We start from the raw sequence: 27,657 nt of genomic DNA on the forward strand, positions 1-27,657 counted from the left end.
AAAAAATCCGGAAGTCCGGTCAGAACAAACTTTTGAAAAGTTCACTCATCTCTAATGATAACCCTCCCATGCCCCATACTGTAACAGAGCCCCATATGGTAACAGCCCCCTGTGCCTCCCTACTGTAACAGTGCCCCCATATGATAAGCCCCCCATGTCCCCCAAACTATAATAATACCTGATGTCCCAACAGAGCCTCAAAAAATGCTTGTTGTGTGCAGCTGCTGTTCCTTACTTTACGCCTGCAGCCAGTGAGCCAGGGATGGGACTACTGGGCAGACACAGTGGGTCACATTTATCATGTGTATACCTCACAGAAAAGGCACAGATTTTTGCCTTTTCCATGGAGTAGGCCAAGCGCAAGCCTTACTTGTCTGATGGACGGGGAGGAAGCAGCAAGATGGGGAGGGGGCGTGGTCTCCTCCTGCGCCTAATTTATCATGGTTTACGTAAACCAGGTCACAAATATACACCTGCTCGGAGAATGTGTTAATTTCTGCACTCAGCGTGTGGTGGGTAGAGGTCCTGCCGGACCTACTAAGAGGTACTGTAGGTGCCTCTTGTAAATCTGTCTAGGGACTTGATTTAGGACCAGCGCACAAGTAGTGCCCAGTAACTTTGTACCATTGCACTGACCAGTGCCAGGATTGCGTCTCAGAGCCTACATAGTGCAGGGAGCAGATGCAGTAAAGGGAGGCAGATGCCCTGAGGCTAGCAATGCCCCTGTTGGGAGTTTCGGGTCCCACATTGTAATAATCCGCTATAAAATAAACAGCTATTTCCAGCCATGACCACCTTCAAGCGACTTTGTGACAAACTTGTCTCATTGTCTCATAACACATTGTTAATCACTTTTTTATTAGGAGCCGTGCAGATGTTGTATATATATATATATATATATATATATATATATATATATATATATATATATATAAAAAATACAAAAATGATTTCCCCTTTAAACTACACAAGCAAAAACTCCCTTCTCCCGTTGCACATACATGGCACCTTTCCATCTGGATTGATAAATTGCAGATTTGGATTCCGTCCTGGCTTCTCTTGTTTTTTTCGCAACCCCCACAGCTAGAAGAACACTAGTGACGGCGAGCAGTGGTGGAGAAAGAGCTGGGAAGAAGTGTTACTTATCTATTTTATAACTTTTACTTGTTTTAGTGATCGGTATCGTCAGTCATGGTGCAGAAAATTTGTGTCATTGGGGCCGGTTCTAGCGGTCTGACAGCAATAAAATGCTGCCTGGATGAAGGTTTGGAGCCCACCTGCTTTGAAAGCTCGGATGATATTGGAGGATTATGGAGGTTTAAGGTAAGTGAATAAGAGGCCACGTTCACATGGAGCAGTTATGGGTCAGTTTCTGCATGTTTTTGAAAGGCACCAAAAAGTGAGATTTTTCTTTATATTTTATTTATATGTCTGGTTGTCCCCCCCTCCAGAAACAAAAAATGTGTACGGCACTTTGTACCTAGTTTGTGGCATTGTGTGTGTGAGTGTGTGTGTGTGTGGGGGGGGGGGAGTGTGTGTGTGTGGGAGTGTGTGTGTGTGTGTGTGTGGGGGGGGGGGGGAGTGTGTGTGGGAGTGTGCGTGTGTGTGTGTGTGTGTGTGTGTGAGTGTGTGTGTGTGGGAGTGTGTGTGTGGGAGAGTGTGTGTGTGTGGGAGTGTGTGTGTGTGTGTGTGTGGGAGTGTGTGTGTGTGAGTGTGTGTGTGGGAGAGTGTGTGTGTGTGTGTGGGAGTGTGTGTGTGTGTGTGGGAGTGTGTGTGTGTTGGAGTGTGTGTGTGTGTGTGTGAGTGTGTGTGTGTGGGAGTGTGTGTGTGGGAGTGTGTGTGTGGGAGTGTGTGTGTGGGAGTGTGTGTGTGTGTGTGTGTGTGTGTGTGTGGGAGTGTGTGTGTGTGTGTGTGTGTGTGGGAGTGTGTGTGTGTGGGAGTGTGTGTGTGGGAGTGTGTGAGTGTGTGTGTGTGTGGGAGTGTGTGTGTGTGGGAGTGTGTGTGTGTGTGTGGGAGTGTGTGTGTGTGTGTGGGAGTGTGTGTGTGTGTGTGGGAGTGTGCGTGTGTGTGTGGGAGTGTGTGTGTGTGGGAGTGTGTGTGTGGGAGTGTGTGTGTGTGTGTGAGTGTGTGTGTGTGTGGGAGTGTGTGTGTGTGTGTGTGTATGTGGGAGTGTGTGTGTGGGAGTGTGTGTGTGTGTGTGTGTGGGAGTGTGTGTGTGGGAGTGTGTGTGTGTGTGTGTGTGGGAGTGTGTGTGTGTGTGGGAGTGTGTGTGTGTGTGGGAGTGTGTGTGTGGGAGTGTGTGTGTGTGTGTGTGTGAGTGTGTGTGTGTGGGAGTGTGTGTGTGTGTGTGTGTGTGTGGGAGTGTGTGTGTGTGTGGGAGTGTGTGTGTGTGTGTGTGTGTGTGTGGGAGTGTGTGTGTGTGTTCCTTCTGGCATTTCATAATCACATTCTTCAATAGAAATCATTGACTTACATGAACATAGTTTGTAATGAGAAGAACATAGGTTAAAAAAACACAAAAAAAACACACACACACCCACACAAAAAAGAACCCGGACACAAACAATACATACAACTGAATGCATTAAAAACATGAATGTAGTAGTTTTAATTGTAGTATATATTTCATAGATGTAAAAGGGGATCTGTCAGCTGCAATTCACATTCCAAACTGCTGACCCTGTTAGATAGACACATGGTACCTTTCATACAGTATATCTGTCTGTGCTTCCAGAATATGGAAAAATGTTTTTATTCTTCAGTGCAAAAAGTCAAAGAGGCGTTCCCAGGCTCTTGAAATGCTGCAAGCTGTAACGCCTCCCATCCCTAACCTTGATTTATTGGCAGTAGAGGGATGGGAAGGGAAGCAAAGAGGCATTACAGCCCTCAGCACCTCAGGTGGAACTTTACATTGGAGAATAAAAGCATTTCCCAAAATATGGAAGTACTGACAGATATTTAAAAATGACGATGTGTCTACTTGTCCTAACATCTATCTTGGAATGTGAATTGCAGCTGACAGATTCACTTAAGGCTATGTTCACACTACGTAAAATAACGGCAAACTTCACCGCAAAACTACGGCCGTTGTTTTGAGGATGATACGATATAGCAATTAGTACGAACTATGGTCGTACAATGCACACAGCGTATAAGACTACGGGTGTAGTTCGTACGGACCCGTGAAAAATGAACATGTCATTTATTTGCGGCCGGTAATGTTACAACTACGGCCTTGAATTTCTTTTTTTCTTTTTTTTTTTTTTAAACTTTATTTTTATTGAGCATTTTTCAAATATAACAATAGAGCGCGGCTGGGACACCCCAGGCGCCTACATACAAAGCAAGATACACATGACAGTGCAGATCCATACAACAGGGAAACGCATAGAAAAACGAAACATCACCCTGACACATGTTATTTCTTGCATTTAAAGAGAGGTGTCAGCCGCACCTCTTAGAAACCTGGCTTACATTACAGCCAGAAACAGAAACATAATAAAAGAAACATCTAACAAATAACCTACACAAATAGTGATGGCGAGTTATAGTCCCATAGATGCCCGTGTGACAGGGAAGGCACAGCAGCACTAGAGTGCCCTAAGATAACACTTTCCAACGTGTCGTGAACCTCATCTAACATTGTTTGTATACCAGAGCCCCACTTAGACACTTCCATTTCTGCGCTAATTTGGTTTTAGCTACCGTAAGTATGTGTATAGTGATCGACAGGTCATATGAACACATGGGAGCCAGATTCAAATGTAATAATGCTACTTCAGGTCCCCAATGTGGGGAATATTGGAGTACCTCGCACAGTAGGGTGTATATTTGTTTCCAAAACGGACAGATTTTTCTACATGTCCACCATATGTGGTAGAGCGAACCCACCTCCTCTTTACACCTCCAGCAAATATTGGAGCATGAGGGATATATTTTGGCTAATCTATGCGGGGTTAGGTACCAGCGGTACAACAATTTCCGGGAAGCTTCCAAATGAGAAGCGCTACGGGAAAATTTATGGTTATATAGGTAGGTGGCGGACCATTGAGAATCCGAAAATGACATCTGTAAATCGGACTCCCATTTGTCCTTACAGGAGAGTGAGACTGGAGTGGAGGTTAGTACACCATATGCTTTAGAAATACCCTGTAGACCCTGCGAGGTACTCTTAAAAAATAGTTCGTATGTACTCACAGGAGGATCATGGCCCGCTGGGAGGGTGGAAACAAAATGGCGGAGCTGGAGGAATTTGAAAAAATCTCTGTTAGAGATATTATGTGAACTAGCTATCTGATTAAAGGAACATAATTTCCCACCCACCATGAGGTCTTTTAGAGTCCCCAATCCCCTATCAAGCCAATCACTATAATCTGTATTTGGAATGCAGGCCTGGACTACTTCTAATGGCAGATCACCCAATCTAGTTGGGAGAAGATCTTGTCTCGTAGCTATAGTAGTCCAGACTTGGAGTGTGGCTTTGATAGTGAGATATGGGGTCGATGGGCCTCTGCCCGGCAACCTCGCCTGCCAAAACAGAATCTGAAAGTTGGGTGTCTTAGCCAGCACCTTTTCCAATTCTACCCATTGCTTAGAGTTATCTGCCAACCACATACATTTAGCCTGGTCAAGAATCGTAGCATAATAATACTGCACAAGGTTAGGGCACCCCAGACCCCCTAGTTTCAGAGGTAGACAGAGGATTTTTTCAGATATTCTCGCCCTTTGCCCATTCCATACATAACTCATTAGGAGCTTTTGCAATTGACGGAGACGTATTCTAGGAAATGGAATAGGTAGATTTCTGAAATAGAAAAGAATTTTGGGTAATAAAATCATTTTTGCAACCGCGATGCGGCCTATCCAGGAGATCGGCATGGGGGAAAAGGACTTAATATCTGTATGGAGTGTTGTAGATAAGATATTCAAGTTGGTTGACGCCAGTTTGGAAGAAGGGAAGGTGAGGGTGATGCCTAAGTAGGGGATCTGTCCCTGCGACCATGGGAAGGGGAATTTTTGTTGTAAGTGTTGTTGTTCGGGGGGCGAGATGCCCATATTTAATATCAGGGATTTGGAACTATTAACTTTATAATATGAATGGCTACCGAATTCCTCTAGTATACGCGTGACCCCCTCCAGAGAAGATTCAGGGGATGACAAGCAGAGGATGACATCATCTGCAAACAGACCAATACGATGCTCTTTGGATCCGATTGTAATCCCCTGAATAGTATCTGCCTCTCTCACTTTTTGTGCAAGCGGTTCCATAACCATTGCAAATATCAGGGGGGACAACGGGCACCCCTGACGAGTGCCATTGGTTATAGAAAACCTGTCGGACAGTATTCCCGAAGTGAAGACTCTAGCACATGGTGAGGTGTACAGGGCCATGATTGCTTTATAAATATTCCCTTTAAACCCAAATTTTTGCAGGACTAGTCCCAGGTACCCCCAGTGAACTCGGTCGAACGCCTTCTCCGCATCCAAGGTAAGGAGCAGAGAAGGCGTTCGCCGCTGTTCCGCTACGGACAGCAAGGAGATGAATCGACGGGTACCATCAAGCGTTTGTCGGCCTTTGACAAATCCAACCTGATCATTAGAGATGATTTGTGGTAAGATGTCTAGCAGTCTACTAGCTATAATTTTGGCATACAATTTTAGGTCAGTATTCAAAAGGGATATCGGCCTAAAATTGGCTGGCTCATCAGGGGATTTGCCCGGTTTGGGTAAGGTCACTAACAATGCCATGAGCATTTCAGTAGAGAATGAACCTGCAGCTATAGCTGCATTGAAAGTTCTGACTAAATAGGGAGCTAGGGTGGACTTGTATACTTTAAAATATTCATTGGTAAGGCCATCAGGCCCAGGGGATTTACCTGATTTGAGGGATTTTATGGCCTCTAACACTTCCGCTAGTGTCAGGGGGGAGGAAAGGATATCTGCCTGTTCCATAGAGATAGAAGGAAGCGATAAAGACTCAAGATAGGAACGGATACTCTCGAGCTTGGGCTGCGGAGTAGTAGGGTCTGTGTGAAGATTGTAAAGAGATTCATAATAAGAAGCAAAGGAATTAGCAATACCCTTAGGGTCCACTATTTTTTCTCGGGACTGGTTATAGACAAATGGGATATGTGATTTTACAGCTCTATTGTGTACTAGTTTTGCTAATCGAGCGCCTGTTTTGTTCCCATGCCAATAATGAGATATCTTTAATTTTTTCAGTGCCAACTCATATTTGTGGGCCTGCAATTCGTATAATTTGGTTGACAATCGGGATATCTCTTGGGCTCTCGCCTGGTCATACTTAACCTTGTTCAACCTGTGGAGATCAGATAATAATAATTGAAGGCGTGTTATTTCCAAGATGTGGTGTTTCTTAAAATGAGCGCTTTGCTTGATAAAATGGCCACGTATGGTAGCTTTGTGGGCGCACCACAAGGTGGTGTCAGTCACTTGGTTATTATCGTTAATCCCAAAATACTCTTGGAGTGCTGTTAGGATGGCGGGGGAGTATTTATCATGAGTCAGAATAAAATTATTTAATCTCCATACTGAGTCGTATGTATGACTAAACTGGTCTAGTAGATCGAGGGTGATGGGAGAGTGGTCAGACCACGTAATGGATCCAATAGAGGTGGCTTTTATTCGGGGTAATAGGGTTTTGTCTATAAGAAAGAAATCCAGCCGGGTGTAGATTTTATGGGGATTGGAAAAAAAGGTAAAATCCCTCTCTCGAGGGTGCTGAATTCTCCACGGGTCAACTAAATTATAGTATGCCATGCTTTTAGCTAACGGGGTAGGTTCAGAAATGAGTGTTGGGGAAGTAGAATCCAACGATGGCCAAATCGTTAGATTATAGTCGCCAACAATCAGGAGGGGGCCCTGTTTACACTTTTGGGCTTTCTGAATTATTCTCCTAATGAATTTATGCTGTCTTCTATTAGGCGCATAAAGTGATACCAACATGTACCGATTATTATTAATAGTGCAGTCCAACATCACAAAGCGACCCCCCTCATCTATTGTTTTTTGGTGTAGGGTAAAAGCAGTAGAGCTTCTAATCAGAACGGACACTCCGCCCCGCTTGCCCATCGCCGGAGCTGAATAAATGTGAGGATATTCCTTGTATTTAAGCCTATAGAGATCCTCCTGATTCAAATGGGTTTCTTGAACACAGCAAATATCCGCTCTCTGCAGCTTCAATTCCTTCCAGAGAAGGGATCGTTTGAACGGGGAATTTAATCCCTTAACGTTCAGGGAAACTATGCGCGTACCCATGATGTAATGGTAGGTCTAAGGATTGTCATGCTACCGGCAAATAGGCAAACAGGGCGGGGCCCTCCTATCAGAGATCTAAAATAAGTGCTGCAGCCCATGCTGCTTAATAGGGAACAACTCGCCATCATAACTGAAAAAACTAAACATAGAAACAAAGAAAATACAAAATGAGAGTAAAGCATAGTGGGTGATGAGGGTAAGAGTCTCATCAAACGAGGGTGTCTAACAGGTAACACAAGTAAAGAAAACCTGAGAACAGCATGTCCCCACCGGCATAGGGGTAGATATGCCCTTGGACCCGAACCGTAGACAAAATATCCAGTCCTCTTGAGGAAGCAAACAGTAGGTGAGAGATTTCTTCAGGCCTACAAAGTAAAGGGAGAGTTAACACATAAACAGGACATCAGCGTGGGCGCTTTCTGCCGTAGGTCACAGTGGACCATTCAGGGGAGATTGGTCGCCGTGAGTGGCGCTTTCCTCTGGGATCCTCTTCCTCCTCTTCTGGGATCAAGTCCCAGTCTTTACAGAGTTTAGCGGCGTCTTCCGGGGTATTAGCAATGACAGTAGTCCCATTCCTGGACACAATGAGTTTAACTGGAAACCCCCATTTATATGCGATTCCGTGACCCCTGAGAATCTTTGTGCTTGTTGCAAATTCCCTTCTGCGGGACAGCGTGGCCGCGGACAGATCCGCAAAAAGCGAAATGGCAGAAAAACGTTCTGGAACATCAGTGGCTCTTCTTGCTGCTTCCATTATCTGTTCTTTAATATGGTAGAAATGGATTCTTATGATCACATCCCTGGGGATTGCTGCAGGGAGATGTGTCGGCTTAGGGAGGCGGTGGGCCCTGTCAATAAACAGGTCTCTGTCAGAAGCGTCCGGCACCAAGGACACTAAATAGTCGGTTATAAACTCTTTCAATTGGTCCGGCTTGATGGTCTCCAGTATTCCTCGCAGTCGGACATTATTACGTCGAGACCTATCCTCAACGTCTGCGAGTTTTAGTTTCAGGGCCTCAACTTCTTCCTCTAATGAGCTATGTGAATCCAGAAGCTCATTGTGAGATTTTGTCAGTTCCGCCATTTTGGATTCAATGTGGGATGTTCTATCTCCTATAGCCCCCAAGTCCTTAGACACCTTAGATATAGCGTGATCGATGTTCTGCTGTATGGAGGTATTCAGATCCTGCAATAGGAGTCTCATGACAGATTCAGTAACTGGCATATCGGGAGCAGAGGAGGGTTTGCAGGAGTATGGTATAAGCGACCCTTCTCTGTCTCTTGGGGTTGAGGCTTGGGCCTGAGAGTGGGTCACCTTCCAGGATAATGGCGTGGGAGGCAAGGAGGGGGTTTCAGCCTCATTGTAGACAGCTGCAGCATACCTCGAGGGGCCCGGAGCACCCATGTGACGCTCCGCCATGCCGTGCATAGGCTGGATGTCCCTGGAGACGTTGGAGGCATCTGGGGAGGAGGTCAGGGCTAGCATGGGAGGGGATGAGGCCTGGGTGTTATTTACCTCAGATCCGGACGTGGCCGGAGATCGCGCCCTGCCCGATGGAGGCTGTGGGAAAGTCGGGTGCTGAGGCTGCCGTGTGGAGCTGTGCTGAGCGCGGCCGGCGCCATCTTGTGTGCGCTCCGCGGCGGAGATAAAGTCGGCTACCTTCTTCAGCCCCGGTCTTTTTTTAGACCTTGTCATGGTGGGTCTCGTAGCGGGATCGGTTAGAAGCCAGCTGCTGCAAGATTCGGGTCAGTTGGGCTTGTGTGAGCTGCTGTATCGCCAGTGCCTGCGGGAGCTCGGGACTCACACGTCCGTCTTCATCCGCAGCTGGACACACCCCCCGCGGCCTTGAATTTCAATGCGGCCGCACACGTAAAATTTATTTCAGACACATTAAACTTGATTTGAATGTAAAAAATTTACTGAGTGGTTTATTGGGCTAGTCGCAGTATTTCAATTAAATGACGTTTCAGCCCGTTTATAAACATGCTAGGAATCAAAATTAAACAACGGCCGTAGTTTCACGACTAGCCCATACGGTCGTAATTCTACGGCCGTTGTTTTGGCCTCAAAATAACGGCCGTTGAAAATAACGGCCGTTATTTTACGTAATGTGAACATAGCCTTAAAGTGGTTGTTCACCAAACTTTTTTTTTCTTTCAAATCAACTGGTGCCAGAAAGTGTCATAGATTTGTAGTCTTTATGTTCTTATCAGCTGCTGTATGTCCTACAGGAAGTGGTGTATTCTCTCCAGTGTGACACACTGCTCTTTGCTGCCACCTCTGTCCATGTCAGGAACTGTCCAGAGCAGTAGCAAACCCCAATAGAAAACCTCTCCTGCTCTCCACACTGGAAAGAATACCACTTCCTGCAGGACATACGGCAGCTTATAAGTACTGGAAGACTTGAGATTTTGTAATAGAAGTAAATTCGAAATCTCTGGCACTTTTGGCACAAGTTGATTTGGAAACTTTTTTTTTATGAACTACCCCTTTAAGTCTGGCTCTTTGCAAACCACATTTTTGCGGTGTTATACATCAGGGAACTCTTCGAGGTGTACCTCTGCCACTTTGTTGTATCCATTATACATAGGCTCCCATGTTAAAATAAAACATCAGACTATGTTCACATACTGTAAAATAATGGCGGCCATTTTAATTTAAAGTAACGAGCGTTGTTTTCAGTCTTCAATGACTTTTATTGAAGTCTAAGAAAACAACGGGCATTGGTTCACACACTGAAAATTAATGTTCGTGTCATCAATTTGCGGCCGTTATTTAGGGAACAGCAGCCATTATTTTACGTTGCTCACTCATAGTTTTTTTTCTCCCACCGTCCTTTCACCGAAGTTTGCACAATTTTGAATGGAACTCTAAAATAGCCACACCCAAAAGGGTGGGAAAAAGCGGCCATCGTTGTAACAAAGTATGTCAAACAACGGCCATTATCATTGAAAAATGTTGAAAATCATTGTGTGAACATAGCCTTACTGTTTTTCTGGATCCTTTTCTATGGAATGACACAGAGGTCTACACTATATCATCCAGAAGAAAATGGAATCCACTCAAATAGAGGACTCCAATGATTGATCGGGTCTATGGGTACATATGGAGATTTCCCAACACACACGCAGCAAACATACAACTAATGTGGTGTGAAAAAAGTTTGTTTTATGCAGTTTTTTGGGGGCCAAATACAATTCAACATCTTAATTTTTCAGGAGAACCCAGAAGAGGATAGAGCCAGTATCTATAAGTCTGTGATCATAAATACATCCAAAGAGATGATGTGCTTCAGTGATTTCCCCATCCCAGACGACTATCCAAACTATATGCACAATTCCAAAATTATGGAGTATTTCCGAATGTACGCCAAGCACTTTAACCTTTTGAAATACATTCACTTCAAGGTAAGTAAAATGGTGAATTTTATTTAAGAGTCTCAATGTTTTAAAGTGGCCAGAAACATGTTGGATGAACCCACCAATTTTGTAGGGACTGGACGACTATCAAATGCACAGTATATAGGGTTGTCACAAATCTTCCCCAACTATGGATGGGGGGTGGGGGATGTGTGTGAAAAGGTCAGACATGAATAGTATTCGATCGAATAGTTCACTATTAACGCTATTCGATTGCGTTCGAATATTCGAACGATAATGCAGTTAAAATTTGATTTGTCCTCCCACATCTCCTGGCGCTTTTTTTCCAGCAAATAAACATGCAGGGGGAGGGACAGGCACTGGGAGTAGCCAGGACCTCTAACTGTGATTGGCTGGCTAAACTACGTCACCTCCTGAATATAAGAATAGGGGATTTCAGATTCATGTCACTTGCTGGTTGGAGCTAGAGAGGGACAGACTGTATACCAGGGAGAGGAAGCTTTTAGGTGAAGTTAGGTAGGAAGGGACCCCCAAAAGCCCTTGTTAGGGCTAAAAGTATAAAAACCATTTATTTAGAAGCTGTGGTGAGACAGGCAGTGTGTTAAGACATCTACTACTACTACATCTACTGTGAGTGTGGAATAATACCTGTTATCTTACTACTACTGATTTGCGCAATCTGCGTCCTGTAAAGGAGTTGAACAGCTCTTTCATTTTATTATTGTAAAAACCAATTATATATCCAGTATACTGTGATTGCGGGATAATACCTGTTATCTTGCTACTACTGATTTGTAGTTATCGTTAATTTTCGTTATTACGTATTTTACACTGCACCTAAAAAGTTGGCTCATCACTAGTGTTAGATGCACCCAGGCTGCTTCCCCTGCTGTCCCATATGCATCCTGAGGTGCTGGCATCATTTCCTAAGGTGTCATTGTGCACTTGGTGACCTCTTAGTGGTCAAATTTGATTTATACGAATATCGGAATCTATTCGAATCGAATTTCAAATTATCGAATATTTCACTATTCGCTCATCTCTACTCTTGTTCTGGCACTGTTGGGTTGTCTTTAAGAGAATAACTCCCACCTCACCAAATCTGTATAGGTGTAGGGATGTAGGAGAAGTAGCTGCTGTCTGAATAGACCATCAACTGCCTAAAGTGTATGGTTCACTAAGCAGATCCCTATTTTTAACCCCCCACAAACATTAATAGTCTATCATATTTGAGCCATAAAAAGTCCCCCTTAAAGGGGAACTCCAGGTAGAGGTTAAAAAAAATGAAACTTCTGCAGAAGCATTACTTAACTGTCTATCTCCATTTGTTTGGGGTTTTTTTGTTTCGTATTGTGTTTCTGTCCTTCCTGGTTGAGCAGTTCCCAGAATGCAATGCTTTCCCTCACCGTCCCCCACCCATCACAATCAGTAAAATTAGTGCTGCACCTGCTTCTGGCTGGTCAGAGATGGTGAATCACTCAGGGGATTGGGGGATGCAGCCAAGCCTCCTGGGTAATCACGCCCTGCCCCCTTTCTGCATCATCAGCCTGTGCTCAGCAAACACACACAATGTGAGACAGAGGCATGGAAGATTTGTCTCCTAGGGGGGGGGAGATCAGAAGGAGCAGGAGACAATGTGAATTGGCACAGAGGCCATTTTTTTCACTTCCTGGATTTCTATCAGCTACCAGTGTGGCAGAACCGTACAGATACAGTAATACATTGTATAGACACATCTATATAACTTTTAACATACTTTTAATAGAAAACAAGTTTTTCTTATCCGGAGTTCCCCTTTAATTTTTGCCAAAGATTTCAATTGTAAATCAGTAGGATTAAAGGGGTTTTCACCCCTTGCACCCCTGGTGGTCAACTCGGCTTCCAGCAGTGAGCACTGTATGTCAATCAGTCCAAGCTATGAAGTGTGGGGGAGGGAGGAGGTGCATGCTGCAGCTCAGTAAGCTTTGTTGAGCTCTAAGCATAATATAAAGATGACAGGTTCCCTCTAAAAAAAAAAAACCTTCCCCAGCCTCCACAATGATCCGGTGCCCAGTTCTCTTGACTACGTTCTGGTTGTTGATAACACGTGATCCCCCAGAAACTGCCTCACAACTATCGACTGAAACAGTGTCCAGGGATTGGCCAAGTGGGGCAGTTCCTTCAGGGACAGCACATCACCAGCAACCATGAAGTAGCTGAGAGGATTGGGGACAGTGGCGTAGCTACAGGGGTCGCAACGGTCGCAGTTGCGACCCGGCCCGCCAGCCAGGGGGGCCCGGCTGGGCCCCCCATGCCACCTTGCTGTGTCCCCGAAGCTACTTGCAGGGGCGTAGCTACCACGGTCGCGGCGGTCGCCGCCGCGACCGGGCCGCTAACAAGGGGGGGCCCGCGAGGCCCCCCCTTGCCACTGCACTGCTCCCCTCCCACTCCCTCTTGTGACCGCAAGCAATGTTTTGCCTGCGATCACAAGAGGAGGCTGGGACGGGGCCGGCTGACGTGCGGGGCTGGGAGCATCAGGTAGGTAAAAAGACAGGTCCCGCGAAGCTCCGCCCCTCCGCGGGAAGCCCCGCCCCCGCCGCGAGAAGCCCGCCAGCGCGCGTGACTAGAAGACTAGAGGAACCATTCAGGTGAGTAAAGATTTTTTTGTTTTAAAGGACATGATGGGGGTATAGTGGTATGGTGGTGGAACAAGAGGATGATGGGGGGTATAATGGTATGATGGTGGAACAAGAGGATGATGGGGGTTGTAGTGGTATGATGATGGAACAAGAGGATGATGGAGGGTGTAGTGGTATGATGATGATGGAACAAGAGGATGATGAGGGGTGTAGTGGTATGATGATGGAACAAGAGGATGATGGGAGGTGTAGTGGTATGATGATGATGGAACAAGAGGATGATGGGGGGTGTAGTGGTATGATGATGATGGAACAAGAGGATGATGGGGGTGTAGTGGTATGATGATGAAACAAGAGGATGATGGGGGTGTAGTGGTATGATGAAGGAACAAGAGGATGATGGGGGGTGTAGTGGTATGATGATGATGGAACAAGAGGATGATGGGGGTGTAGTGGTATGATGATGATGGAACAAGAGGATGATGGGGGGTGTAGTGGTATGATGATGAAACAAAAGATGATGGGGGTGTAGTGGTATGATTATGATGGAACAAGAGGATGATGAGGGGTGTAGTGGTATGATGATGATGGAACAAGATGATGATGGGGGGTGTAGTGGTATGATGAAGGAACAAGAGGATGATGAAGGGTGTAATGGTATGATGATGGAGGGCAGGAGGATGAAAGGGGTAGTAGTATGGTGATGAAGGGGCAGGAGGAGGGGACAACATGGGGGGCATCTGTAAGGGGGATAAAATGGGGGGGCATCTATATGGGGGATAACATGGGGGGCATCTATATGGGGGATAACATGGGGGGCATCTATAAGGGGGAAACATTGGGGGGCCATCTATAAGGTGGACTACATGGGGGGTGTATACAATAGGGCATGCACAGAGGGGGATATGTACTATAAGGGGATCACATAGTGTCAGGGCTAGCTACTAAATGAGGGTGTAAAGGGGCCAATACAGATGTGCAGTGTGTATAGAGATGAGGATGGTGTCAGTGTGAGGAGACTAATATGTCTGTCTGGCAGATTCTGTGGATTCGTGGCTCAGACGTTCTCATAATGGCCCAGGGCAGATGGAGAAGAAGATGAAAAGGGAAGAACTCCGATCAGAGAAGACGTCCCCTGTGAGTCACTTGATATAACTGCACTGTAATGTATATGGTGTATAGAGCCTGTGTGGAGCTGCATCCACCTCTATATGACTGGATGAGGTGATATTGGTCTATGTACAGAGGATTATATTCAGTAGCAGTGGTGGTGTTAGTCAGTATGTGGTGGTATTAGTCAGTAGCAGCAGTGGTGTTAGTCAGTATGTGGTGGTATTAGTCAGTAGCAGCAGTGGTGTTAGTCAGTATGTGGTGGTATTATTTGTTGTTATCTGGTACTGTGTTTTATTGGATTTAGTATACTGGATTTGGTCAGTAACAATATGGTGGTGATGGTTGTGGTGTGGCAGTAATATTTCCCCTTGTGTACTGGTAATATGGGTCTCAATAAACAGGATTTGTTTAGTAACAGTATGGCGGTAATATGTACGGTGATAATATTTCCTGTATACTGGTATTATTGGTAATATCAGTCTTGAGATATATATCTACCAATAGCATCGAGAAAGGGGGGGGGGGCCAAGTTGACCTCTTGCACCAGGGCCCAAGAGACATTAGCTACGCCCCTGATTGGGGACCATCCTTTTCTCATGCATTTACATTTTTTTCTGCCTTTTTTGACTTTATGATCTTTTTTTGTGTTTTAGGCGTTTTTGTGTGGTGAACTTTTTTTTCCCTCTGCCATCACATGACCTAGCTCCTGGGCCACAAAAGGTGGCAAAAACACCATATGCACAGCAATGGAGTTTTTGAGACTAAAACAATCCCATTGAAGTCTATGGGAGAAAAAAAAAAACGCCACACCCTCAGCATGCTGCGCTTTGGAAAAACTGCCACAGAGTCTCAAAAACAACAGAAAGGAGAGAAAAACGCTAAGTGTGTAAGGCAGATCATAAACTTCCATTGACCTTCAACTAACATCTGGCTGCGGGTGTTTTTCTTGGCGATTTTCCGAGATTTTAAGGCTGTGTAAAAGCCCAAAGTTTTGCTGTTCTTCATTTTCTTTTCCAGACCAAAGTGTGTAACATCAAGAAGCGTCCTGACTTTGCCACCACGGGTCAGTGGGATGTAGTGACAGAATGTGATGGGAAGCAAGAAGTGGGGATTTTTGATGGCATACTCGTCTGTAGTGGACACCACACCTTTCCACATTTACCTCTACATACTTTTCCCGGTATTATTAATTATATCAATTACAAAATTTTTTTATGTTATTATCTGTTATTCTGGTACCTAAAATTTTCAGTGAGAAGGTTTCAGTTTCAGGAGGGTATATAGAAAAATGTCATTTTCTTTGAGGCTACGTTCACACTGCGTATGTTTCCGTCCGTAGTGCGAACCGTGAATATACGCACATAGTTTTGAGGTTGATGCGTTCGCTGGGAAGTATACGATATACGCCCGCACAGTGCACACTACGTATGAGCTTACGGACGGATCGTATACGGCGCCGTGAAAAATGAACAAGACCATTGTTTGAGGACGGAAATGTTGAAACTCACGGCCGTGGATTTCCATGCGGTTCCGTACGAAGTACTTATTTCAGCCAAATTGAACTTGATTTTTCGATCCAAAAGGTTCTGTGAGTTTTATTGGGCGAAGATTTACAAGTAAATGACCTGCCTCAGATCGCTTCGAAACAAGCTAGGGAAGCATAACTGTACTGCGGGCGTATGGTCGCGATTCGGCATCCGGCCGCATGTCTACTTTTCCCACGCCCCTAGTTTCAGCCGCACATGTACGGCGGCGTACGAACTACGGACGGACTCATACGCAGTGTGAACATAGCCTTATACTGTTTACCTTGTGATTGACAAGTCTATCGTGAGGGATCCCACATAGTTCATGGCCTAAGCAACGCTTTAAAATTCATCCACATCCTTAAAGGTGCTGGTAAAAAAAAACCCAATCAATCATAAACATTGTTTTTACATTTACCATCCCTCCTGAATCTGCCTCAGTTTGAATTTCCCGCTGTTTGCAGGTCCCTGAAGCTCCAGTTGGGGGCTTAATTTCTCTTCGCTTCCTGGTTTGGGCTTTCCCATGATGCACTTTGTCTCCTGTGATGTCTAACTGACTCTGCAGAACTATTAGATGGCTTACATCTTGCGAAGAGCTCGCCAATATCTTAACCCCTTCCCGCATGAGGGCGTAACTGTACGTCCTCATGCGGGTGGGGGAGTTCAGAGAGGGGCCGCGCGGCGACCCTGCTCTGAACCGCCGTGATCCCGGGTTATGCTTGTAGCCCAGGACGGCGGCAATTAGCGGGCACGGTCCGATCACCGTGTCGGCTAATAAGCATTTTAAATGCATCTGTCAAAACTGACAGCTGCATTTAACATGCGGCTTTTTCACTTCCCTGGTGTTTAGTGGGGGGATCGCCCCCCCGCGATTTGCTCGCGGAGGGGCGACCCCCGCATCTGGTCTTTGCTGGGGTCTGCGCCGTAATGGCGCCTATCTCATGGAGTGCCTATCTCATGGATCTATGCAGTATAACTATACTGCATAGATCTCTATGAGAGATCAGTGTACTTATACTAGAAGTCCCCCAGGGGGGCTTCTAGTATATGTGTAAAAAAGTAAATAAATATTTTTTCTATTAATAAATAATCCCCTCCCCTAATAAAAGTTTGAATCACCCCCCTTTCCCCATTTTATAAATAAAAATAAATAAACATGTTTGGTATCGCCGCGTGTGTAATCGCCTGAACTATTTATTTATTTAATTCCTGATCTCGCACAGTAAACGGCGTAAGCGCAAAAAATTCCGAAGTGCTAAATTGCACATTATTGGTCACATTAAATCCAGAAAAATTGTAATAAAATGTGATCAAAAAGTCGTATATGCGCAATCAAGGTACCGATAGAAAGAACACATCATGGCACAAAAAATGACACCTCACACAGCCCCATAGACCAAAGGATAAAAGCGTTATAAGCCTGGGAATGGAGCGATTTTAAGGGACATATATTTATTACCAATGGTTTTAATTTTTTAAAAGCCATCAGATAAAAGAAAAGTTATACATGTTACATATCATTGTAATCGTAATAACTTGAGGAACATGCATAACAAGTCAGTTTTACCCCAGGGTGAACGGCGTAAATACAAATACCCCCCAAATAAAAAAAAAGGCATTTTATTTCTTTCAATTTCATTACACATTTAATTTTCTTCTGGTTTTGCAGTGTTTTTTTATGCAAAAATTAAGTCTGCCATTGCAAAGTACAATTAGTGGCGCAAAAAAAAAAGGACTCATGTGGGTCTGTTGATGAAAAAATGTAAGCGCTTTGGCCTTTTAAACACGAGGAGGAAAAAACAAAAGTGCAAAAAAAAATGTAGTCTGGTCCTGAAGGGGTTAAAGGGTTTATCTAGGCTTAGAAAATCATGGACGCTTTCTTCCAGGAACAGCCCAGTTTGGGAGGGGTTTTGCTATTCAGTTCCTTGGAAGTGACTGGAGACATAGTTGTGCTGTTTCTGGAAGAGAGTGGGCATGTTTTTTTTAATCTTGGATATCCCCTTTGAATCTTAAAGGACAAGTGCCATGAAAAACTTTTTCCCAGTAATTGAAGCACATTACAAAGTTATATAACTCTGTAATGTGCTTCAATCACCTATCTGCCTCCCTTCCCTGTCTTTTTCCCCCACCAGGAAGTGTCCTGACTCACACAGACCTGATTACTGTCATCACCGTCACCAGGCAGCTCCTTCTTGTGAGGATGAGTCATCAGCAGGAGGGCTGCTCTAGCTCCTGTTACACCAGCCTCCCCTCCTTGTCAGGTGACTCTGCTTGCTCAGCTTATCTTCTCTAGTGACATGACTCCTTCACTGAGTCCACGGCAGGAGAGAGGGTATGAGGGGAGGGGAGGGGGGAGCTGCCTATGTGCCGGAGTCAGTCAGAGGAAAGATAAGCAAGTGAGATGTGACAAGTGATGGCTTGCAGTTGTTTAGCCAATGGGAGCTGAGCAAGCTGAGTCACCTGACAAGGCAGGGGAGGGGGGGGGATACTGGTGTAACAGGAGAAGGAGCTGAGAGAAGAGCTTGGTGACGGTGACGACAGTAATTAGGTCTGTGTGAGTCAGGACACTTCCTGGTGGGGGGTGGAGGGGGGAAAAGACAGGGAAGGGAGGCAGATAGGTGATTGAAGCATATTACAGAGTTATATAACTTTGTAATGTGCTTCAATTACTGGGAAAAAAGTTTTTCATGGCACTTGTCCTTTAATTGTTCAGTCACTTTGTTAAAAAAAACTAAAAAGTTCTGATGCCAGTTGGTATAAAGGCTTAGCACAACAGCTAATGTTTTGTAATGTGTAGAGTTGAGCACACTTCAATGACACTTGAGTTTGTCCGAACCCGAGTGTGCAGCGTTTGATAAGCGGTGGCTGCTGAAGTTGGATGCAGCCCTAGGGAGTCCTGGAAATCATGGATAAAGCTATAGGAGCCGGAGTAGACAACGCCTCCTCCCTGCTTCACCCCTGCTCCCTGCCCATCAGGCAAACAGGGCTTGCCCGTTTAGTACACCACCAAAAAGGCCAAAACATGCGCCTTCTCTGTGGTATACGTCACTGAGTGTTCTGCAGACTTCAATGTTAAATTATAAAGTACAGTGCAGTACTACAACTACGCCCTTTGTTTTGCATATTTTAGAATTTAAAAAAAACTTTTTTTTTTCACATATTTTTTTCGTAGGAATTGAGAAATTTAAAGGGCAATATTTTCACAGTCGGGATTATAAAAATCCCCAGCAATTCGAAGATAAGAAAATTATTGTGATCGGGATCGGGAACTCTGGTGGAGACTTAGCGGTAGAAATGAGTTCAGTCGCCAAACAGGTAATATTTGTTCTACAGGTCCGTTAATTGAATAAAAAACACTCGCTTATAACAGGTGCAAAATGTTAAACATGCTTTCCATCAGATTGTGCACTACAATACTTTTATTTGTAGGGGGTGAGATTTATGTGTTTTCATGTGACTGTGTATCACACCCATGGAACATCTTTCATTGGTACGGATATTATTTCACCCCTTTCCCTATTCATAATTATTGTATCACATGGAATGATCCTTGAATGGAACCCAATCCCCTGATCTCCGCAGGTGCAGTATTAGAAACCCCTGGCAATTTACCAGTCTTTTGGGGACATACATTTATGGGTTTCTTTGGTCACTATGTGAGCCCACCTGCCATGATAAGGGGTCCTACCACTACACATCTATCTGTATAATGGTAGACCAAAGCAATTTTTAAAATGCTAGTATTTTATTGTTAAAGGGGTACTCTGGCGTAATTTTTTTTACTTTCAAATCAACTGGTTTCAGAAAGTTATATAGATTTGTAATTAACTACAAAAAAATCTCACGTCTTACCATTCTTATCAGCTGCTGTATGTCCTGCAAAAAGTGGTGTATTCTTTCCAGTCTGAAATAATGCTCTCTGCTGCCACCTCTGTCCATGTCAGGAACTGTCCAGAGCAGGAGAGGATTTCTATGGGGATTTTCTACCGCCCTGGACAGTTCCTGACATGGACAGAGATGGCAGCAGAGAGCACTGTGTCAGACTGGAAAGAATACACCACTTTCTATTTAAATCTATTTAAATTTCTGACACCCGTTCATGCCCCTTTAATTATATATATATATATATATATATATATATATATATATATATATATACATATATATATATATATTATGTTTTTAATAGTTTTAGCCCTTTTAAGTTCTTTTTAATGGTCAGAAAACTCCTTTAACCATTCAATGGTTGGCCATGCCAGCTGTTTTTTTTTTTTACATATTTATTGTTTATATGTATATATTTATTTAATTTTTTATTTTATCCCCAGGTCTTCCTGAGTACCAGGAGAGGTGCATGGGTTATCAACCGTGTATCCGATGACGGCTTTCCACTAGATGTGGTTCTGTATAGCCGCTATAAGTTGTTTGTTAAAAAATTCATGACCACAGAAATGTTGAATTGCTGGGCTGAAGAAAGACTGAATAAACGCTTTAATCATGAGAATTTCGGCCTAAAGCCTAAACACAGGTAAATGCCACTGCAATGGATTTGTAGAACAGATAATGCACCTTTCCTTCTCTATGAGGACTTTAAAGAGGACCAACCATCGTTCCTGGCCTGTCCGTTTTACTAAATTCATGCAATGCCCATGAAATAATGACACAAAAACCAAGTAGGTGTAACCAACTGGGGGTGTGTCCACACACCGTCTGACACTATCCAATCAGGGCTGACAGTCCTGGACTGTGCAGAGACACGCCCACAGTTGGTAACACCCAGTTGGTTATTAAGTCAAATATTTCTAAGAAGAATAACAGGAATGGCACATCACAGAGATGTTCCAGAGATATTCCAGAATGGATTGTTCCAGAGATATTCCAGAAGTGATATTTCATGGCATTATATGTATTTTCTAAAATAGACAGGTCAGGAGGGGTGACACGTCCTATTTAAGGAATTATCCATCTCAAAAAATCATGACATATTTTCAGGGTATTCCATATGTCTGATGCAGGTCTCACCCCTGTGACCCACAACCATCAGCGGCTGACGGCTGACCTGCAAAGAAAATAATAAACCATATACGTTACCTCTCCACTCTCTCCGGTGTTGTCTTCTCTTCTCCACGTTCCCCACAGCCGCCGGTACAACTTCAGAGTCAGTCTCTGTAGTGACAGGCTGCACAGCTAATCACTGGCCGGAGCCTGTCACTTTAGAGACTGACTCTGAAGCCATACCGGCGGCTGCGGAGAGCGAGGAGAAGCCAGGAAGACACCGGTGAGTGTGGAGATGTACCATATACAGTTTATTATTTACTATTTACAGCAAGACAACAATGTCCGTGCAATCCTTGCTGCACCATAATCGAGCCGTGTAATAGGCTCGGTAAACGAGCGCTGATCTAGCTTGTTTACTAAAGTGATTGGCCCGTGTTATACAACCCTTAGGTTGGGTTTAGGGATGGTCTGAACTCTCCGAGGTTCGGGTTCGTATGAACCCGAACGCTCGGCATCAGATTCCCGCTGTCTGCCCGCTCCATTGAACCCGAACCGAACTCGGTTTGGACCATCCCTAGTTGGGTTAACATCACAGCATTTAAAACTTATAAACCATGGGACTAGATATAAAGAAAATCCGTAATAAAAGGGAAGTTGTTGTAGGGACATTTATTCCCCGATAACTGGTCCATGCAAAGGGTCCATGACCAGCCATTAAATATCGGCCAATCACATCCTTTGTACAGTCATTTAAATCATTGTTATTGGCTGCACATTGTCCTGTGTAAATAGGTGATACAGTGTTTCCCCGAAAATAAGACAGTGCCTTATATTAATTTTTACTCCAAAAGAGACACTATTGGGGAGATTTATCAAACTGGTGTAAAATAGAATTGTCTTAGTTGCCCCTAGCAACCAATCAGATTCCACTTTTCATTCCTCACAGACTCTTTGTAAAATGAAAGATGGAATCTGATTGGTTGCTAGGGGCAACTAAGACAATTCTACTTTACACCAGTTTGATAAATCTCAACCTATCTGTTATTTTCGGGGTATGTCTTATTTCTCTCCCCCAGGCCGGAGGGAGAGAAATAAGACATCCCCAACGTATGAAGTCGTATGAAGGCTCAGTGAATGAGCGTCTACCTTCAAGACCAGTGCGCATTATCTTTTTCCATTTGGCCAATGTAAAAGAGCCTATAAGTGTAACCTGGAAATTAGGTTACACATTAAATAGGTGTATGCATGGGGAAAAAAAATCCAACATGTATTGACACTTTATTTGTAATTACCGGTAACTCTTTAATTTCTAATCTGCGTATTTAGAATTCTCAGCCAGCACCCGACTATTAATGATGACCTGCCCAACCGGATCATCTCAGGGAAGGTTCTCGTAAAGCCCAATGTGAAGGAGTTCACTGAGACAGACGTGATTTTTGAAGATGGCACCGTAGAGAAAGACGTTGATGTCGTGTTTTTTGCTACTGGCTACAGTTTTTCTTTCCCGTTTTTTGACGAGGCTGAGCTTAAAGTACAACAGAATCACATATCTTTGTACAAATTGGTTTTTCCACCAATGTTGGAAAAGTCGACAGTGGCCTTCATCGGCCTTATTCAGCCCATCGGTGCAATCATGCCAATTGCGGAGCTTCAATCTCGATGGGCCACAAGAGTCTTTAAAGGTAAGAACAGCTGGTATCACTTTATAGCAGATCCAATGGGGATCCATGTTTTTATTTTATTACATTTGTTTGCTGTGCAATCCTGCCTGCAATAAATCTATGACCATCTTTGTTTTGGTTCATCCAAGATTTAAACCATGTGATCAACATAATATTGAGTTCTCTTTAGAAACAATAATCAAATAACATGTTAAGGCTTCATTTCCTCTTTCCTGTTTGGGGCCACAATGTCTGTCAAATGGCCAAAAAAAGATGTTGCGTGGTCGTGGCCTGAAAGGGATTTTCCAAACAAAAATGATTGTTGACTTCTCGTCAGGATAGGTTATCAATATCAGTTCTATGGTGTGCCAACACACAGTGCCACCACCGATCAGCGTTTATACAAAGGCTCAATATTTACAGTGTTGACCTTCTTTTTTAAGACCTTTTGCAGTTTGCCCTGATGTGCCGGATATCACCTTTCTGGCCAAATCCTGACTGATGGCCACCTTTTTTCCCCTAATCAGTTCTTGGAGTTTATCACAATTTTTGTGTTTTGTTTATCTACCTACTTTTCATGAAGTAACCACAAGTTCTCTGGGGTACTAAGGGCCCTTTTACACGGTTGTTCAAGGGTGCACTTTGCTTCGATGGTGAAAGGGGTAAAAATGTTAATGCCACCGGAGCACCCTTTTAGGTACAATCTGAACTCACAATTTTGGATTGACCATACAATTTCAATAACTGTTGGCTGTAACTGTTTTTTTTTTTTTTGGCCAACTGTTATCTCTTCCAACCTACCCTTATACATGAGGGTTTGGAATATTCATGTGTTCCCTATGGGGCAGGGAGGCGAAAGCCACAGCCAGACTGCTCTTGCACTGGCTTGTCCCTCCAAGAACAAAAGGGCTCCAATAGAGCTCCAATACATGTGACCCTTCTTGGAAAGCTTCTGTTCATTTTAGACATTTGACCGAACTTGCTAAAGGTGGTGGATTCAGACGACTTTAGTCGTATAGGCACCTTTAGGTTTGTTCTACTTCATCCATTAATTTACAGTTACGTCTATAAAAAATTAACGGCATCTGTTTATTAAAATTTAAATAGAAGTTTACTTACTAAATGGATGAATTTAAGTGGGGTGGAAGTGCCAAAGTGACATCACTGTACACTGTATACAGCACCACTGCAGTCAGGTACTGGCCCCAGCGGTCACGTGCCATATACTTCACTTACCTCTTGGACTTTTTCTGATACAGTTTCATTATTTTTCAGGACTGTGCAAATTGCCTTCATCGAAATGTATGCAGGAAGACATATCTATGACGAAGGGAGAAATGGCCAGACGGTAAGTTATTGGCTAATGGGCATTGTTACAAGAAAAAAAAAATTGGACAAGTTGTAGAGACTTGTTGGTTGGGGTCTTGCGTTCAGATCCCCAATGATTGTTGGAGAGAGTCAGTAGACACATACAGCTGTGCACTTTACCCCACCCGCTCTTACAGCAGACTGTCTTCATTGTAAGGACCGTATTACTTAGCCTGACCCCGCACTGTGCCTACCAGGCCCATTCATGGCTTGATTATCCTGCAGCAAGGGCTGCACGAACATGGTTAACGATGTCCGTACAGCTTTTGTTTTGGTGTAAAAATAATAAAGAGATGTACTTACCTGTCTAGGCTTCCCCGGTGTCCTCCAGCCTCAGACCTGTGTGCCCCACTCACCGCAGCTGCCACAGGGACTTATAATCCCGTCTCTGAAATTACATGCCGCTCAGCCAATCACTGGCCTAGACTGGACAATGCCGCGGCCAGTGATTGGTTGAATTGCCAGTCACTTCAGGGTTTGGAAGTGCTGGAGGCAGCTGAGGTGAGAAGAAAATACAGGAACAAGACAACAGGACACTGGGGGAGCCTGAACAGGTAAGTATAATCTTTATTTTTTTTTTTTATTATACCCTAGCATCAGCCAGCAGCTTATGCACTGTGCTTATAAAAATACCTGCCAATCAGGGACTGTAACATCAGACCTATCTCTTGTGGCATGCGGCTGTATTTTGGGCAGAAATGCCTTGGAATTACAGCCTGGGGACAGACAGCTGAAAATTGTATGTCTTTCCCTATTTTATGCTGGCCTAAGCCAAGAAAGCATACCATGGATGAAAGGTTCCCTTAAAGGTATTATTTGGTTATACTATTCAAGCAGCTTTAGAGAAGTAACTTGAAGGTGCCGGCCCCAGCACAAAATTTGTATCAGCCCCCCCCCCCCCCCCCCCACACACACACACACACTGTAACTTCATTTCAGGGTCATTTTTCTAAAAACAATAAATAACCATAGTACAAGCGATTTTAAGAAACTCTGTAATAGGTTTTATATACTAAAAGAGTTTCCTTCTGTACTGAAAAGGCAGTTTTCCTAGCTCCCCCCTCACTTCAAAAGAAGCAGGATTTCTGTGTCTATTATGCTCTATGGAGAGGGGAGGGGCTGGGAGGAGTGAGGGAGCACAGAGCAGTCCTGCAAAGCACAACACCCTGCAATCTTCTCTTAGCAAGTCCCTAGATAAGCACTGACCTTTCTGACCCCAGAATCCTGCATTTTAGGTGCACAGAGAGTCTACAAACAGCTGACCTACATGTCTCTTCTCCCTGCCCACTCATCTCCCTCACCCCCCCCCCTCTATAGGATATAATGGACACAGTAGAACCCATCTTCACTGGCTTCTCTGTAATAAAGACGGATTTGCCTGATAATGCACAGATAAGAAGTCGGGGGGGAGGCTTGGAGATTGCTTTTTGAGTACAGAAAGAGGCTTTTTTCCCCCGAATAAAACCTATTATAGTGTTTCTTAAAATCGCTTATACTACTGATTTCTGCGAGAAAAAAAAAGACAGTTACGCTTTAATGTTCTGGTCTTGTCATAAAGGAAGGAGAGACCTAATGGGTGTAACAGTGCCCTCTGCCCCGCCTATAGTTACACCCCCGAGCAACTTCATGCTTCTGCACACTTGCCTTATCATCTTTGTCTCTTTTTTCTTCAAGGTATGTAGAGAGCCCCCGACACACAATCCAGGTCGACTTTATGGAATACCTGGATGAAATAGCTTCTCAGTTTGGTGCAAAGCCCAACCTTCTAAAGTATTGGATTACAGACCCTAAACTTGCCTCAGAGATGTTTTTTGGGCCCTGTACACCTTACCAGTATCGCCTTCAAGGACCTCTCAAGTGGTCAGGTGCAAGAAACGCCATTTTAACTCAAAAAGAACGCATTATTAAGCCGACCAAGACTCGCGTCTGCGAGGATGCGATGGAAAGCCAAGCTAAGATACCATTCCTTCTGAAAGTATCTGCCATCTTTGTTATCTTGGCAGCTGCCTATTTTGCTTATGTTTCAGGCAGATAGATTGTCGTCTGGGACTCCAGCATATCGTGATATTTACAACACTATAGCTTTTCACACGTTAAAGAGGAGGTACTCCGGAGAAAACAAATTCAAGTAATCTGGTGCATGTTATACAGATTTGTAAAAAAATTGTTAAAAAAAAAAAAAGAACAAGTACTTATCAGCTGCTGTATGTCCTGCAGGAAGTGGTGTATTGTCTCCACAATACACAGTGCTCTCTGCTGCCACCTCTGTCCATGTCAGGAACTGTCCAGAGCAGGAATTTATTGTGAAAGTTGGCTCCTGCTAGTGGACAGTTCTTGACATGGACAGAGGGGGCAGCAGAGAGCATCAAGACTGACAGGAAAGAACTACACAACTTCCTCCATGGCATATAGCTGCCAATACCAACTGGAAGCTTAGATTTGTTTAATAGAAGTAATTTACATATCTGTATAACTTACAGAAATATTTTTTTCTCTCTAGAGTATCCCTTTAAAACCAACCAAATATGCATTGTTTTTTTCTAAACCAATAACTGTGCTAACAAGGCATGGCGCTAAACTATTTAAATGACATTATATAAAATTCGCCACATTTACACCACATTTCACCGCTTACACAAGTGTAGAGTCTGTGTAAGGTTGTACTCGATTGCTTACACTTAATATACATGGTAACCATATTGCTCATTAGATGTATTATTCACTAGTTGTATCTGACATAATGGAGTGAAGGTGGCTGCATACAACAAACGCATTAATATTCCATACAGGAGTGGAAGAAAATGGGAGGATTGACCGATCAACATTGTAATAAGAAAACACAGAAAAATAAAATTGTTATATTGATCATTCCCCCCCCCATTTTTTTCTTTATATAGGGTATAGTGTATTATATATAGTGCCATCAACTTCCACATAGCAAAATATTGCCTCCAGCCACATTTCTTCCCAGAGCGAGAAGTCCGGCCCTTGCTTTGTCAGCCACCGCTCAGAGATCCCGGCTGGTGGTAGTGAACAGGGTTCCCTTTTAAGCCTCATGGCCATGCACTGTATATTTTAAAGGGTACACTGCTTTTATTGTAAGGCTAAAGGGCCATGTAGTGGGCATCTTACTCAGGGCCGGTGTCAGCACATTGTTTACCTGGGCAAGTGCTGGGGCCCACAGTGCCTCTAGGGGCCCAGAGAGGGACAGGGGCCCGGTGGTTGAATGTTCAGTCTGCTCACTGTAGTGAGTGCTGAACATCAGAAGACACAGGAGCAGGACCTGCACACAGAGAAAAAAAAGGGTGAAGGACCTGATCACATGACCGGAAGGTCCTCAACCTTACAGTGTGAAGAGCAGCCGAACAGAGAGGAAGGTGGAGAAGGCTGAGATTTAAGTGCTGTGTGTCAGTGTTAATCAGTGTCAGTCTATCAGTGTCTGTGTCAGTCAGTCAGTGTGTGTCAGTGTCAGTCAGTCAGTGTTAGTAAGTAAGTGTCTGTGTCAATAATGTGTTTTTGTGTATGTTAGTGGTGCATAGAGTGTGGATGATGGGTGCATAGTAGATAGATGAGGGGCCCGCTGAGGCTCTGTCACCCAAGGGCCCACAAAAACCTGGAACCGGCCCTGATCTTACTATAAGACAACAGGACAAATCTCCGCCAGTGTATACAGAAGGGTGCAAGTGGCCTGAGGAAGGACACAATCCTTAAACT

At 44.1% G+C, this 27,657-nt stretch overlaps 1 protein-coding gene across 1 annotated transcript; it reads left to right on the forward strand.

The window, feature by feature from the left end:
- The first annotated feature begins 1,077 nt into the window (after positions 1–1,077).
- LOC138788975 (flavin-containing monooxygenase 5-like) lies at positions 1,078–26,814 on the forward strand. Its single transcript, XM_069967429.1, has 8 exons — positions 1,078–1,323; positions 10,498–10,686; positions 15,408–15,570; positions 19,089–19,231; positions 20,245–20,444; positions 22,241–22,596; positions 23,851–23,923; positions 25,618–26,814. Exons 1-8 carry the CDS (start codon positions 1,192–1,194, stop codon positions 25,976–25,978), a joined length of 1,617 nt encoding a protein of 538 aa, XP_069823530.1. The 5' UTR covers positions 1,078–1,191; the 3' UTR covers positions 25,979–26,814.
- Positions 26,815–27,657: the final 843 nt, after the last annotated feature.

The sequence above is a fragment of the Dendropsophus ebraccatus genome, chromosome 4 (genome assembly GCF_027789765.1).
Source record: "Dendropsophus ebraccatus isolate aDenEbr1 chromosome 4, aDenEbr1.pat, whole genome shotgun sequence".
NCBI classification, from domain to species: Eukaryota; Metazoa; Chordata; class Amphibia; order Anura; family Hylidae; genus Dendropsophus; species Dendropsophus ebraccatus.

Coding starts and splice junctions, on each gene's coding strand:
- LOC138788975 (XM_069967429.1), top strand. CDS start 1,192: ATGGTGCAGAAAATTTGTGTCATTGGGGCCGGTTCTAGCGGTCTGACA. Junction 15,571..19,088: donor ACCTCTACATACTTTTCCCG/GTATTATTAATT, acceptor TTTTTTTCGTAG/GAATTGAGAAATTTAAAGGG. Junction 20,445..22,240: donor GGCCTAAAGCCTAAACACAG/GTAAATGCCACT, acceptor CTGCGTATTTAG/AATTCTCAGCCAGCACCCGA.